General features: G+C 46.4%; 1 protein-coding gene across 1 annotated transcript in view; it reads right to left on the reverse strand.

Moving 5' to 3' along the window:
* The window catches only part of ITPR3 (inositol 1,4,5-trisphosphate receptor type 3), a 105,698-nt gene that overhangs the window by 23,927 nt on the left and 65,966 nt on the right, over positions 1–15,805 (reverse strand). Inside the window, exons 19-36 of the mRNA XM_081915660.1 lie at positions 15,011–15,262; positions 14,153–14,297; positions 12,528–12,675; positions 11,574–11,770; positions 11,287–11,416; positions 10,397–10,454; positions 9,998–10,163; positions 9,381–9,545; positions 8,813–8,881; positions 8,407–8,532; positions 7,975–8,097; positions 7,187–7,387; positions 5,556–5,807; positions 4,705–4,830; positions 3,308–3,433; positions 2,019–2,139; positions 1,501–1,685; positions 215–363 (exon numbers count right to left, since the gene is read on the reverse strand). Of these exons, the coding sequence (XP_081771786.1) occupies positions 215–363; positions 1,501–1,685; positions 2,019–2,139; positions 3,308–3,433; positions 4,705–4,830; positions 5,556–5,807; positions 7,187–7,387; positions 7,975–8,097; positions 8,407–8,532; positions 8,813–8,881; positions 9,381–9,545; positions 9,998–10,163; positions 10,397–10,454; positions 11,287–11,416; positions 11,574–11,770; positions 12,528–12,675; positions 14,153–14,297; positions 15,011–15,262 (2,739 nt within the window). The remainder of the gene's footprint in view (positions 1–214; positions 364–1,500; positions 1,686–2,018; positions 2,140–3,307; positions 3,434–4,704; positions 4,831–5,555; positions 5,808–7,186; positions 7,388–7,974; positions 8,098–8,406; positions 8,533–8,812; positions 8,882–9,380; positions 9,546–9,997; positions 10,164–10,396; positions 10,455–11,286; positions 11,417–11,573; positions 11,771–12,527; positions 12,676–14,152; positions 14,298–15,010; positions 15,263–15,805) is intronic.

Below are 15,805 nucleotides of genomic sequence, written 5' to 3' on the forward strand. Positions count from 1 at the left end.
CCACCCGCTCCCAGGAGTAGCCGGCAGGGCATGGCAGTGTTGCAGACCTGGCCTCTCAGCAGCATCACCAAGATGGCAATACCAAGATAGTGGGGGGGGCAGCAGGGAGGTTGAGGCAGTGTAAAAGCCCCACTCACATGCTACCCTAACCTCAATGTCACCCCCAACCTGTCCCAGATCACTCTCCAGAATCTGTCTTCCAAGACACACTTACTTGGAAAGGAAACCGCCACATTCGCAACGCTGGTAGGCTTCCGTGCCTTCCATGAAAAGCAGTTCTGGGCGGTGCAAGACGTCCACCAGGACTGAAAGTTCAGCTTCGACCAGGGGCTGCAAGCGCTCCTCCAAGGAATTGATGATGTCCTGGAAAAGCACAGTGTCGTCAGGGCAAAGCTAGATGAGATTATGCTGCAGAAGCGTGACATTTGTTACTGAGCGCAGAATTCAGCATCCTGAATATCTTGGCTTTCGTAGAAAAAGGAAGATGCAGCGGCGTAGCGTGGGTTATCAGCACCCGGGGCAAGGCAAGTAATTTGCGCCCCCTAACCCGGGGCAAGGCAAGTACAGTAATTTACTCTCCCAAGCAGCAGCAGCGAGGCTTCTCTTTCCCCCGCGCTCTCCCGGAGCTGCCTCTTTTCTTTCCTTTTTTCCCTTTCTCCAAGGCTTTTCGCTTTCTCTCCTTAATTGATTCCCCCTCCACACCTCGGCGTTTCCTGGCTGCTCCCCCCCTTCCCCTCTCTCTCCTCCTCGCTCTGCTTGCCTTGCCCTGCCCTGCCTGAGGGCGCCCTGAGGAGACTCCGCTCTCCTTTTTGACCAGGCGAGGTGGAAAAAAGGGGGGAAAGTCTCTTCCCACCCCACGCCAGACTCCCTGCTCAGCTCGGCTCACTACCCAGGTGGCCAGTGGAGAGAGAGCCGCAATTACCATAAAGCTCCTCTCCCTCTGCTTCGCCAAGCTGTCAAAGCCCAGCAGCAACGGCAGCAGCAGGCGCAGCCAGACCCCCGCCAGCCAGCCACCCCGCCCGCCCGCCCGGCTTCCTCTCCTTTTTTTGCCCGCGGCAGAAGGCTTCACTCTCCCCCTTCCGCGACCTCCTCGCCAAGCCGAGCGAGCGCGGGCTCCCTAACCCGTGGATTTTAGTGGGGGCAGAGAGCTGCTAGTGCGAGTGCGCCCCCCGCCCATGTTGCGCCCGGTGCGGCCGGCACCCCTGGCACCCCCCACGCTACGCCACTGGGAAGATGCAAATTTCTAGTTCTGAAGCCTGCGAAGAGAAACCTGAAAATGTGTGGGCACAGCCAGAGGGTAGGATATCAAGTATACGAAAGATCAGAGCTCCCATTTATGCAGGCTTCAGAAAGGCTGTCACATTTTGGGCACACAGAATTGGGAGTTTCCCCAGAGTGGCGTTCAGATTTTTATTTCTGACAGAAGAGCACCCTAAGCCCTTCCTTGGGGAGAAGCACACCCTGGATACCTTCCAAACAAGACCTCTTCTCAGTCCCTACCTGCAGCTTCTCAATGATGTTTTTATAGTCCCACTGGTTGGTTGTTGCTGATACCCGAGGAAAAGTGCGTGAGGCTGTCTTGTAGCTGGAGGCATTCCTCTGTGCATTGCTGATGGAGGCGCTGTTCAGCAGGGAGCTGACGTGGGCATCAAGGTCCATGGGTAACGCAATGGAGCGGCTCTTGGCTGAAAGGAGAGAAGGCTTACAAACAAGGAAGGTGCCTCAAGGTACACCCAGGGAACCTGGGTGATATCCCACAGCCCTGGTTCTGGCAAATCACCCATGCCAAGCCTTCTTTGAAGAACTAGTAGACCCCATGTTGGAGACCACAGTTGGCCACCACTGGAATTTCAACCATGCAAAATCTCAGGTGCCTAAACTGCAAGGAGAGAAGATCTGTAGTCCATCCAAACCAGATCACTGAAGGATGTAAGTCTGATGGCTTTTTCTCATGTTGACTTCAAGGAACAAAGCCCAGACAGTCCCCCTGACTCACTCAGCCCAAGACAGTTCCTTACCAACCATAGCCAGCGTGCGAATGCAAGCTTCTACTGAGCCCTTGTGTTGCTGCTGCAGCCAAGGACACTCCAAGAGCCTCGTGGTAGACTGGAGGAGCTGCACCACAATAGTCTGGTGGGTCTGCAAGAGAGGTGAGGCATTTAAGGGGAATGTTTCAGCACATTGCTTACACTGCTGTATCAGCTTCTGCTTGGATACAATGAGACGAGGGGACCATGAGATTAGATTATAGGTGATCCACAGATCCTGGAGTTTTTGAAAGAATGTAACAGCAGCTGGGGAGGCCTGAACAGGATCAGGGCTGTGATACTGGGGAAGGGTTAACCCTTTCCCTCCATACCATTTTCCCAAATCAAAATTGCAAAGTAGCAGTTTAACTCACAGAGGGAAACATAAAAAGTATATTTTTCCCATGAAGCTAGCAGCAGCAGGTGGGGGGGTGAACAAACTGGATTAGGGAAAAGGTGCAGGCAAAAAGGGAAATTAACAACAACAACAACAACAACAACAACAACAACAACAACAATAATTTATTATTTATACCCCGCCCATCTGGCTGGGTTTCCCCAGCCACTCTGAGTGGCTCCCAACAGAATATTAAAAACATGATAAAACATCAAACATTAAAAACTTCCCTAAACAGGGCTGCCTTCAAATGTCTTCTAAAAGTCAGATAGTTGTTTATTTCCTTGACATCTGATGGGAGGGCATTCCACAGGGCAGGCGCCACTAGACCCTCCACAGACCTGATCTGATTTGCTCCCCTCCCACCAGCTGTATTTACATTTAAAAAACAAAGCAAGGTACCCAATCATGGATCTCCCACTGACTCATCTAGCTACCCTTGGAACAGCAGCTTAACAAATCAACCTCTTACAGTGGTTTTGTTTTTCGATTCTAAACCTGAGTTGAGGATCCACTCAATTGCTGATTGCTATCCTGATTCAAGTGGGAGTGAAAGAAAGAATGATAATATAAAGTGTGCAAACTGAATCCTAATTTTTAGCTATGTAGAATATTCTACATCTGCTTCAGCGGGTCACACTGAGCTTCTCAAATACCTTTTTAGCCAACAAAGTATAGGCCAAGCCAGGTAGCATTCACCTTATGAATGCATCTGTCCCTCAGAAGAGAAGGGAAAGGCATGCTAGAGCTGGCTTATGTAGACACAGAATTATACGGCAAATCTCATTCCTTAGAAGTACTGGGACCAGTGACATCCTTCCCAGTTCACAATTATGGTCCTATGCTGGAACGGATTCGAGAACCCAAAGCTACCCATTTGTACCTGTAGTGAGGTGCTGTTCTCAGAGAAAGGAGAGCTGAAGAAAGCATGGATTGTGTCCAGCACCACAGTGAGTACATACTTCTCCAAAGAGGGATCCGCCAGGCGCTTCTCACGCTTCTTGCACACCTGTGGAGATGGAGATGAAAAAACAGTACTTCACTTTTCAAAGCACTCCTTCAACATTATCTTAGCAATCCTAACTACAACCCTATAAGGTAGGTCAATATTATTATCCTCCCATTGCAGATAAGAGGCTGTGGCTGAGTGGCCTCCTTCAGGCCACCTAATGAGTTTGTGGCTGAGACAAGTTCTCAGTTTGAGATTCCTCAGCTCATGCTTTTAGTGCCACCATTCCACCAGAACTGTTGAGGCAGTGGATTATAGCTCATGGGACCAAAAAAACAGCATGGAGATAATATTTCCAGAGTTAGATGAGTCCAGGTGGCATCTGTGAGACAGAAGACTGGCATCTCCTTCCCTAACCCCAAAGTCAGGGAACTGTGCAGAGTTTGTCTGTACCATGAATTACCAGTATTCTGTAATAGTAGGCCCTGGCTTGGGAGTTCCTAGCCTTGGGGCATACTGCCAAGCAGGAACAAATGTGCATTGCCTACAGTCATAATGGCACAGTATAATTTGAGGAAGCAATTTCTCGTCAGACGAAACACAAGGACAATAAAACAGCGTCCTGCTTGGAGGACGGCACACCAGCTCCAGCACACTGAACAGTATTGAAGAGCCAAGACCATCTAGCTCAGCATTCTACCTTCCAGCTGGCCACATGCCAAAGGAAAGTTCACAAGCAGGGCATATCAGGGATATCTATTCCCTCCTGACAGCCTCCGGCATTTGGTAGCCAGAGGTTTACCGTCTTCAAATTCTGAAGTCATGCTGGCTATTACAGCTAATCCATTTGCAACTGAGCACAAAGAAAATACAGAGCCCTGTTTTGTTTTACAGCGCCCCAAATGAAAACTGTAATCAAAAACACATTGGGTTCCATAAATTATATTTAGTGCCCCTCTGAGGTTCCTTCTGCTCATTCTTGCATTAATGCCACCCTGCCTTTTTCATCATGGCTAAGCGCCACTAATAGACCCATCCGTCACATGTGGTCACTAAATCCCATCGTTTTTGTTTTTGTTTTAATAAAACAGCTATTTTTGCTAATGGCCAACAAAGCACCTTCAGCAATGAATTCTACAGATGGATGACGTGTTGTGTGACACTTCCTCCTTCCGCCAATTCTTCAGCTAACTAGCTGTTCATATAACTGCCATCAGCGAAACATCAGGCTTATGCTATGAGCAAAAGGACTTCCTTTTCACAAAGGGCAGTGGGAACCTCTCTCCCTCCTCCCATTATCCCAGCCATGCTATTTAGGTACCAACACTTGCCCTGGCCATATCAAGAGTGAAGTTCTCAAACAGCGTCCATATGTGGTTGCTAGTATAGATCTCCTTCATCTCCACCTCTGTGTCCACGTAGCAATGGTTGACAAAGTTGACGTAAGCAATCTTCACCTGAAAGAGAAGAAGGGATGGGTCAGAAGCCCCTGCTGGTGTGGGATGAGAAGAGGCAAGGCAAGAAACCTCCACACTTATCCTTTCAGACTTCATAGGAGCATCTTTGTTTATATTGTTACCCCCAAATTCTTCCCTGAAGCCCCATCCACATCTGTACAAGAAAACGGAAAAGAGGAATTGGGCCAAAAAAGGGGGCTACTTCAGCATCTAAACATTCTGCTGCAAAGAGCAAAGGGTGCCCAAGATGCATTCTTACAAGTCCGTGATGAAGATTAGACTTCCTGATGGCCAAATGAAGCTTCCATAATCAGAGGAATTGTGCTACTGCGTAGCAGTTACTGGAGACCAATAGCAAGAGACAAATATTGCCTTCATGCTCTGCTTGCTGGCTCCCCAGAGGCAACTGGCTGGCCAGTAGGAACCAAGGTGCTGGTTTGATGGACCCCTGGCCTGATCCAGAAGAATGCTGCTTATTCTTACAGTGACTGGCTATAAGGTAGTCCAGTGGGTATCATGGCCAAGCAGGGAATGGTTCATGTCTGACACTATCCACCACATCACACTGGGGAATAACCATCTCACATGCATTTGAAAAGCAGATTTTCTTTGTTTGGAATCATGACTCTCCCTAGAAGGGCAGCAACCTGGAATACAGCAACAACCACAAAGCCACAGCCTTTCAGTGCCTGCACCTCAAGCGGCTGCCCGCATCCTGCCCTCACCTCCGTGATGCAGTCTTCGTGAGTGACCACTCGCACCACGTCCTCCAAGGGGAGGAGAGAGGTGCACTTGATTTCTGTGTAGACGTTTTTGCCTTCAGCACAGGCTGCCAGCAGATCCACCAGAGAGATGTGGTACATGAGGGGGCTGTTCTCCTCTACTCCGTCCCGGGCTGCTGTCATCATCTCCAGCATGTTGGCTAGGGAGGCCTTATCGTTGTAAAACACCACCACGTCATCCCCAGCATTGGTCAGCTGTGGGAAAAGGATAAGGAGGCTAAGCAACACAGCCTAGAACAGTGTTTCCCAACCTTGGGCCTCCAGATGTTTTTGGCCTACAACTCCCATCATCCCTAGCTAGCAAGACCAGTGGTCAGGGATGATGGGAATTGTAGTTCAAAAACAGCTGGAGGCCCAAGGTTGGGAAACACTGGCCTAGAAAGAACAGTGGCTAATCTGTGGTTCTCTAGGTGTTGCAGGACTTCAACTCCCACCGCCCCTGAACATGGGCCATGATGATTGGGAGCAATGGAGTCTGAAGCCCACAGGTTCCCCATCCCTGCTCCAAAAGGTTGGCAAACATCTGCAAAAAAAAATAGTCAGTTTTGAGCCCCTCTCCATCCCCACTGCACCCCTGACCAGCTGTATATAGGCTGTGGTAGAGCTAAAGAGGAGTGCCTCATCCAAAGGAGAATATAATTCTAAGGACCTGAGATACAATGAGAGGATGGCAATTTTACAGCACAGCAGTCACTGTGATGGCAGCTCCTGGATGGGAAAGTCCCTCTTCCTCATTGCTAATACACTAAGTGTTCTGTTTTTTTCTCTCGTATAATTTCACAATCAGTCTGAAGAATGAAGCCCAAGCTGGAAAGCTCATAGTCTCAGGCTCAATAGGGATCAAGCCATATACTTGGGTCTGAGAGATACCTGAGAGGTAGGGTCAGCACTATAGCTAGAGGTGGAGCTCAAGATCCTGGGCCCCCAAATGATCACCCAGAAAGCAGTAGGTGATGGTGGCAGCTAAACAGTCCCTGCATCAGCACTTGGGCTGCACAAGCAAACATGCAACCCAACAAGGTTGATACTGGCATTGATGCTGGTCACCACAGCGCCTTCCTTACTTCTTTTTTAAAAACCCATTATAGTCAGGCAGCAGCTATTCAGGCCTGTGCATTGTTACAGACGCTGATGATGTTGTTATTACCTTCCTACCACAAAATGGCGCTTCTTCCCTTCCCCCCAAGCCAAGTCAGGTTTTTTCCTTCTATGAGATTGTAACTGCATGTGCCACAGGCCTGGCACTTCATTAACCCAGCCAGAAACATGCAGCTTGATGCTTTCCCCTCAAATTATGGGAGAACTGCAGGCAGGCGATTCAGTTAGGGACTAAAGGAAGCCTACACTTGAGGCTGCCTGATTTACCCTACCAGCTTTAAACCCCAATTTCCTTACTGCTAGAACAGGACTTCCCATAATCTCCTTGTGTCGTGATCTGTACCTCACCTCCTCTCTCTTTTTGCTCAGCCAGAGAGAGAGGGAGAGAGGGGAGAGAGAAAGAGAAAGAGAAAGAGAAAGAGAGAGAGAGAGAGAGAGAGAGAGAGAGAGAGAGAGAGAGAGAGATGGAGCCTCACCTCAGTCATGATCATGTCCTGGCACTTCTTGATGTACTTGCCCTCAGCCTTGATGATGGTGTGCAGGAAGTCCAGGTACTGCACGTGGCGTCCGTGGGTGGCCAGACAGTGGATGAAGTGCTGCAGCACCGTCTCGTTGATCTCAGAACACAGCTGATAGTTGTTCAGGAAGATGTGCTGCATTGTCTCTGCTTCCAGAAGCTGGCACAAAGAAGAAGGAAAGGTGAGGCCTCAGGAGGCACAGCAGGTGTCGCTCATACCTATATCTGGCCTTGATCGTTGGCTTCTTGGAACATCTTCCAATTTCTTTCTTCTGTCTGCTCAGTGTCAGATTAGGACTGGGAAGACCAAAGCTCATATCCCCATTATGCCTTCTGAGGGACGTTAGGACAGCGACAGCCTCATGCTAACTTACCTCACAGGGTTAAAAACAGGGGAGGGATAGAGAACCATGTAACCCACCTTGAGCTCTTTGAAGTAAAGAAATAGCATAAAATAAACAAGATCCAATTTTTCACCCATAGCTTTTAGGGAAGGCCTAGACAGGGTTTTCCAACTGTATCCTCACAGCAACCCTGTGAGATTAGACTGGGATAGTTTGGGCTCCATGGAGACATGGCCTCACAACCCAAGTGGGGCAATGAAACTACAAGCCTCTGTTGTAAAGTCTGTATTGGCTGAATCTGAACAGAAACAGGAAATCTACAGGAAATTATATCTTGCATGGTGCCTGCACACAACATTTCTTAGCCCCTCCCCCCATTTATTTCACTTGCCCCTTCTCTTACCCCAGGGGTGAGGAACAAGCTGAGCTGCTTATGGAGGAGGGCCTGGTTTTCTTGGTTGCCAGCACAAAACTTCTGCAGGAACTGGTGGGTTAACTTCAGGATCTCCAACATCTTGGTGTCACCCTGTTCACAGAGAATAAAAGGTAGGTCCCTGGTGCAAAGTCTTTAATGTACCTTAATTTGAGTAGACCATGAGTGGGGTGAAGTAGCATCAAGATCAGGGGACACCTGTGTGGGACACCAACACCACCAACCTGGAGCTCTCCCCTTCTCACCTCCTCACCACACCCTACTCTACCCCACTGCTGGCTCCCCCATGCCACTGCTGACAATCCTACAGATTTAGAACAGCATTATCCCCATGAGATCTCCAGCAGCCCAGCACGTTCTGCTCTCCTAACCATGACTGCCACTCATTCATCTCCTCCTCACCTTCTCATAGGGGATCTGCAGGAGGTCCAGCATCACTTTGTGGGCATCCATATTCTTCAGCAAGCGCTGCTGCTTCTTTCGCATCTGCTCACCAACCCCACACATTTTATTGAGCCGCTCCAGAATCTGAAGGAAAGCAAGTTGAAACAAAACATAATCATAAACCACAGCCCAACAGGAGATGAATTAGTGGTAGAAAGCAACTAGCAATCTTACCCCTGATTCTAGAGAAGCAAAATGAGAGGTGCCTTCACTCTCCAGAATCGAGGGATGCTGCTTAGCCCAAGGCATATTGTGTCTGTATGGATTAATTGCCACCCCAACCTTCCTCCAACAAGCTCAGGACAGGGTTCTCCACTCTTTCCTCACAACTTTCCGAGAAGGAATGTCAGGTGCAAATGCTTACCCCTTTAACCAGCTGGTAGTTCTCACTGCTTTTTTCTCCAGGGGTCCCAGGCTCCTCATCTGTGGTACGCTGGGGAGGGGAAGGAAATAAAACTATTCAGGCACTCTTGCAGCAGCTAATGAAGTAGAAATCCACCCTTGTGTTTTCTGCGAAGCCTGCTCTCCCTTCACAGCAGTCAAAAACCAGGCTTTCCTATATTGTACACAAACTAATCTTTTAGGTACATATCATGCTATAGTGTAATAAGCAAAGCCAAACCTGATTCAAAGTGACTACCTTGTGTCGTCGTTACACACACACACACACACACACACACATTCCTAATTGAGTGCTCTCCTTTTCCCATCCACTTTTTGTCATAGATATTCACAAGAGATCCAGGATTAGCAAAAGCTCCCTGTCGAGGGGTCACTCAGTGGCAAAGCAAACGTTACTGATGAAATAATGTGTGGAATGTTCTCAATCCAGGCTCTTGATTCTCATTCATTCATCATTCAAAGCACACCCAGACATTGAACCAGCAATGCAGAGGTGCTCCCTGCCTGCACCAGAGACGCTCCAGCTCTACCTCTTTCTTCTCCTTTTTTTCTCCTTCTTGTCCGTCTTCTCCCTTGGAGCTGCCCTTCTTTTCCACCCAGAGCTCAGACTTCTCCACCATCATGCGTAGTTTATCCAGCTCTGACTTGATCACTTTGTAGTTCTCAACATCTTGAGCCGAGATCAGCAGCTGAACCTGCATTGAGATACCGTGAAGAACATCTGCTGATGCCGCTGGCTGTCAAAAAAAGGAACCAGGACGGCAGCCTAGCTCTGTTAAAAGATAGCATATGAGACATGTATCTCTCTCAGTTTGTTCAAGGGCTCCTCAGATGGCTATGATGCCTCTAATCATGAAATTAGTGTGTAACATAGAATGTGTGGAGGCACACACTGGCCCCACACTGATCTCAGATGGATGGGAATCTTACTGGATCAAGCACCACCTGATGCACACAGTACCAAGGCAATGCTTGTTCCCTTCACAGCTAGGTCCAAACAAAGTGAAGCAACAGGGGACACACAGATAAGCACAACACGCCAACCAAGTGGCCAGTTCCATTGAGGAAGAATTGTAAGACCACACTGAAAGGAAGCAGATGTAGAGGACTTGCTGACTGGCAGAAGTCACATGGCACAGAGAGTTACCTGCTTAAAGGTGTGCAGGACCTCCTGCCTCTGGCTGAAATGCTTGAAGAGGAGCTGAAGGGAACCTGAGACAAGTGGGGGGTAGTCGTGCATGGTCAAATGGATCAGCACCCGAAGGAACATCCGGCCTCCTTCGTCATCGACTTCTAACATGCTGCTTGTTTTCCTGCCGCCAAGTTGAAAAAAGGACATCATATCCAACACCGGTTTTGGAGTTTCAATAATGATTTGCATGCAATAATCCTGATGTGTTGCATTATCTAAAAAATATATTTTTATGGTAGCTCCTAGTGATTCATTATCTCCTATGCCTACACTTTTGGCTATGAACAAAGAGATGCTCTTTGAAAAGGGCAATTGGGAGCACTAATAGAAGAGCTGGAAGTGACAAGAACTTACCCAATCCCAAACATGGCTTCAGCCTGCTCGCCTATCCGGTCCAGGTTCATTGCTGCAGCTGCAGGAAAAGGAAATGCATAGGAAGTGAGCAATGCTGTGAACCATTAGGAGACAACTCAGAGATGATAATGGGGAATGTAAATAAGAAAGGAAGGGGAAACTAATCATCTGATCAGCTCCAGATTTCTGACCCTGTCATCTGTCTCTGTCACTTTTGTCAGGACCCAAATGTGGCCAACACTCCATGGACCACTTTGACAGGCAGGTGGCCCACCTTTCAATCATCTGATTTCCTATGACATCAGATGTATCCTGTGAGGTCAGGCATTTCCTCATCAGGTGCAGAAAACCTCAAGCTGCAGAGGAAGAATAGGGATTCCTCCTTCACAGCTGCAGTTTGAATCTGATACTTTTAAAATCCGATGCCCCTTTCTGTTGCCATGCAAAGGGAGATATTTGCAGCTGTGGCCTTAATTCAAAAAGCACCAGATGCAAGCTAGGGTTGCAAATGGAAAATCAGAAGTGCACCCAGGCATGGGAAAGATGGGCATGATTCACCCTAAATGCCTAATAATAATAATAATAATAATAATAATAATAATAATAATAGTTCCCCACCATTGCTTTCCTGTTTAGAATGCAGATGGGGAATCTGTAGCTCTCCAGATGTTGCTGGATTCTTATCAATCACAGTAAGCATGATCAATGGCAATGTATGATGGGTGTTGTAATCCAACACCATCTGCAGTGTTACAGGTTCCATTGATCTGCAGGTAAAAGTCTAACACCTGCCTGCTTTTGTATTGTCTATTAAAGCAATATGAAGTTAGAGAGGAATCAATGACACAGTTCAAGTAGGGAGAAAATACAAGGGAGGTGTAGGAGATTACTTGTGGAGTCAAAGGCTGGAGCTGTTCCATCAGCTCCACTGTCCTGCATGGGATAGACCTCTACAAATTCTTTCTTGAAGACAGAGAGCAAATAGGAGATCCTGTAATCCAGACGTACATTCAGGATGAACTGAAGAAGAACAGAGAGATAATCAATCAATCCAATTTGCACACCTTTCCAACCTTTCATCATCACTTTCCCTTCTTAAGCCCCAAGTCAAGAAAAGGTCCATCATGAGCAACTATTGGTGTCACATGGTCACAAGGTCTCAGGAATTTGCCCTAACCTGCAAAATCTCTAGAATTTTCAGCTTCGTTTCCATCACCACAATGTTTTCATTTTCTATGCTCCTTCCCCTATCAGCAGGTTCAGGAACTACCACGGCATTCATATTTGAGGGGCCAAAGATGGACTGCTTCCTGCTCAGCACCATAGTTGACATCATCTGGCCAACACCATGGATGGACCTCCGGACATTTTTCCCTGGAAGAGCAACCACAAAAATCATGATCAAAGCTGGTCCTACTTACATAGACATCTCGCAATGGCTATTTGCTGAGCTTTTGCTGGAGATCAGCAGAAAATGCACTTCCGCAAGCAAACCAAAGGAAAATACTATGAAACTGAAAAATATCTGGTCTGAGTCCTTGGCGGGTAAGCATAGCACATTTTTATTTCTGTGCTAATTTCAAGTTATTTCCCCTCATTATTCTGTCAACATCTTTATTTCTTCTGAATTGTCGTCCAGTGTATGAATATTCTGTGCAGCTCATTATATGATCCTTGCCAAATTACACCGCCGGCCATGAAGAGCGAGTCATGGTCATATCCATTAAGTGAATCAATGTGATGTACAAACCAAAAAAAAGAGAAATGTATAAGGTGAATTGTGGGGTTTTACTTTAACCATTTCTGGCCTATCAAGGTTCATGGAATGAATTATGCTTCTTCCGTAATTCGTAAAACAGAGATGGGGAATCTGTGGCCCTTCAGATGTTATAGGACCACCAACTCCCTCCAGCCCCAGCCAGCATAGGCAATAGTCAGGGATGATGGGAGTTGAAGTTTAGCCACATCTGAGAGCCACACGTCTGTCCTAGCTAAGACAAACAACCCTTGTCTAACACCATAGCCTTGCAGTGCTTTATTAGACTGCAGCATTTAAAAATAGATGTTATTTTTTAATTTAAATGATGGCATTCGCCCTTGGATCAATAAGACGAAGACTCACTAGACATACCAGTCATATCATCATTGTACATGGCCTGCATCATCAGCTGAGGGTTCTGGACACAGTCTATGATGCCAAGAAGAGTTCGTGTCAAGCGCAGCAGCTCACTAAAGCTATAGAAGCCAAAGTAGATGAGATTGTGGGCAAGACTGACAACCTGGGGAGAGAGAGAGAGGTCTTATCAAACTAGTGAAGATGAAATCACTCTAAACTTCAAAACGCTCTTGAAAAATGCCCCAAACTACCAATGAGGTCAATAAGAGCTGGTGGTGTCAAAAGCCATCCAGTGGCAATTTATTTTCCTGATAGTGCCACCTGACGGTGGCAGCAGTGAGAACTAGTTCTTCCTCGGTCTTGGGTCCAAATTACATGTGACATGAAAAAGCTTGTGGACCAGATCTCTCTGTGCCTTTTACTTTTGTTAAAAACAGCTACTGGAGCCCAAATCTGAATTCAGCTTGCAGCATTGGCGAAGGTAGATTATACGTTTTTGAAGCTGCTATTAACTGGGGGGGGGGACATACAGGTATTCATTGTACCTGTATATTCCCCGCACCCCCCCCCCCCGGTTAATAACAACTTCACAAAAAGGGAATACAGTGGTACCTCGGGTTACGAACTTAATTCGTTTCAAAGGTCTGTTCTTACCAAAACCATTCTTAACCTGAGGCACGCTTTCGCTGATGGGGCCTCCCGCTGCCGCGTGATTTCTATTCTCATCCTGGGGCAAAGTTCTCAACCCGATGTACTACTTCCAGGTTAGCGGAGTTTGTAACCCAAAGTGCTTGTAACCCAAAGCGTTTGTAACCCGAGGTACCACTGTAAAATCATAGTGGGTAAATGGCATGAGAGGAAATTTTGTTTTGTTTTAACTACCACTGGTGCCATGGAGGCTGTTTTTAGCAAAACTTTGAAAGATCTGACTGTGTCACATGGATTTTTCCCCCTTTATATTATGGCTCAAGCCATGAAAAAACCTTGAACCCGGTGCTGGAGGAAGTGGTATGTCTGGAGAGGTGGGAAGAGGAATCTGGAAAATGGGGCTTGGCTAATGGTGTTTAATGGCTTTTAAAAGACAGTGATTTGACACACAACAAAACACTGTGTGAATGGAAATACACCAAATCCCACAGAAGGGATACACATTGTTATTGACAAATTGTACCAGAACTGATTGTGTACCTAAAAACTCACACACCCAGTTTATGAGGGCTGTGGGAAGGAGACAGTCACACACAGTTATATTATTTCAGTGTTATGTGACATATTAAATAGTAGTAACAATATAGACTCAAAAGGAACCCAAAAACGCTTGTCTAGAATACAGGAAAGAACCCAATTTTTCAGCCTGCCATTATATGACAGGAAACAAAGGCAACCCCCAGAGCCGCAAAATATAACCTGGATTTCTTTCCCGTGTAGACAGAACCTATGGAAAAACAGAAGATAGGACATCCAAGTGCAACTATTTTATTAATTTGTTTTCTTACATTTATATCCCATTTTTTTCCATTACAGAATCCAAGGCAATGTACATGGGGTTCCCATCCAGGCACTGATCAGACCCAGAATTGCTTATATTCAGCAAGGTATGCCAGGGCCAAACTCCCAGAATATGGCAAAGGCAAACTGACCTCAAAAGTGAGCTTGTTCTTCTCTTCATTAGCAAAGGGCACTGCTTCACTGACAACATTGTTGAGATAGTCCTCCACAAACTCCATGGTGCTGGCAAACTTATTCTTTTTGTCATCCCTTGAGCTATTCACATTGGCATCATAGCTGCAAAGGAGATTGAATGAATGAATGAATAAATGAATGAATGAGGTACCTAATCTCCAACACAGATCAACTCTAGGCTTTGTGAATACATTGAATTACAGGTAATTTACGGGGAGGTTGAGTTTCTGGCCATTGCACATATAAGCAAACCTGCATAAAGCCAGAACCATCCCCCCTAGAAAATCATTTAAAAAAAACCTAGAAAACCATTTAAAAACCCATTTTAAAAACTGCTGCAAACTCTTCAAGTCTCTCTGGCCTCCTTCGATCACCCTCTCCAACTGCCTCTTCCACACCCACACATTCTCACAAAGGTTGCTGGCCATTTTTTCCTGCTCTCCCACCCTCTTTTTCCCCATGCACACTATTTTCAAACCATTTCTTATTTCTCCCCTATGTACACCATTTTTGTATCATTTAAAATTATTATTATTATTATTATTATTATTATTATTATTATTATTATTATTACTGCGACCAGTGAAGAGGGTGGGATATGCACCTAGAACCTCCTTGATTAGAGTTATTCAACCTTGGTTTCCAAATGTTGCTGGACTACAAATCCCATCATCCCCTGCCCGCTTAGCCAATGGTTAGGGATGGTGGGAGTTGCAGTCCAACAACACCAGAGATCTAATGTTGGAAGAACACTGTCCTAGTTGCTATGGTCCCCCCTCATACATGCATCCCCTTGTCCTTCAGATATTCCTTACTCTTTGATGGTGATGGCTGTAGGAATCTCAGTCCACAGACGTGCAAACTTCACGGGCATCACTTTCTCCTGTGGATCCCTATCCACATGTACATGCAGCATGAGATGACAGAAGGAAGCCCGGAGGTCAAAGGGCAACATTTCATCCGCCATGCAGAGGAAGATGAGCTCCACTCCCAGTTGCTTGGAGATTTCCTTAATGGCCAAGTATTGCCTATCCATGCACATGCGAGCAAACAACTTCAGCTGGTATCTGTAAAGGGCAAAAGCAGGGGTGGAGAGGAGACAAAGAGTGAAGAGAGAAAAAGTCACGTACGTATGAGCACGTGTGGAAAGTAAAAAAGAAGAAGAAGAGCAGATTAATAATTAGTAAACTCGAAGACTCTTCCAAGGCAGTTCCCTGTCAGTTCAGTTGGTCTTGTTTAACAAAAAGACTTGCAAATGCAAAAGTTTGAAACAAACATCAAAAGAATAAAACGGCAACATTTACTAAAAGTGATCATCCTGCAGTATTATAAACAGGAAGACTCCTACCAGGTGCTTTTTTTTCTTTAAAAATGTTTAGAGGCACTCTCATTTTGACTCAAGAAAATAACCATTTTATAGTTCAAATCAGGAAAATTAAATACAGTAAATGGACAAAAGTACAAAGATTGACAAAATGTTTAGGGGTATGCCTACCCCTGAGTACCCCCGGGGGGGAAGCACGGCTCCTACCCCACGCCACTAAAAGATTAACACTCCACCATGACGCAGCCAATATGTATACAACAGAGGGGAAATCAAATTATGCCTA

Source organism: Podarcis melisellensis (assembly GCF_964234715.1).
Source record: "Podarcis melisellensis genome assembly, chromosome: 6".
In the NCBI taxonomy this organism is placed as follows: Eukaryota; Metazoa; Chordata; class Lepidosauria; order Squamata; family Lacertidae; genus Podarcis; species Podarcis melisellensis.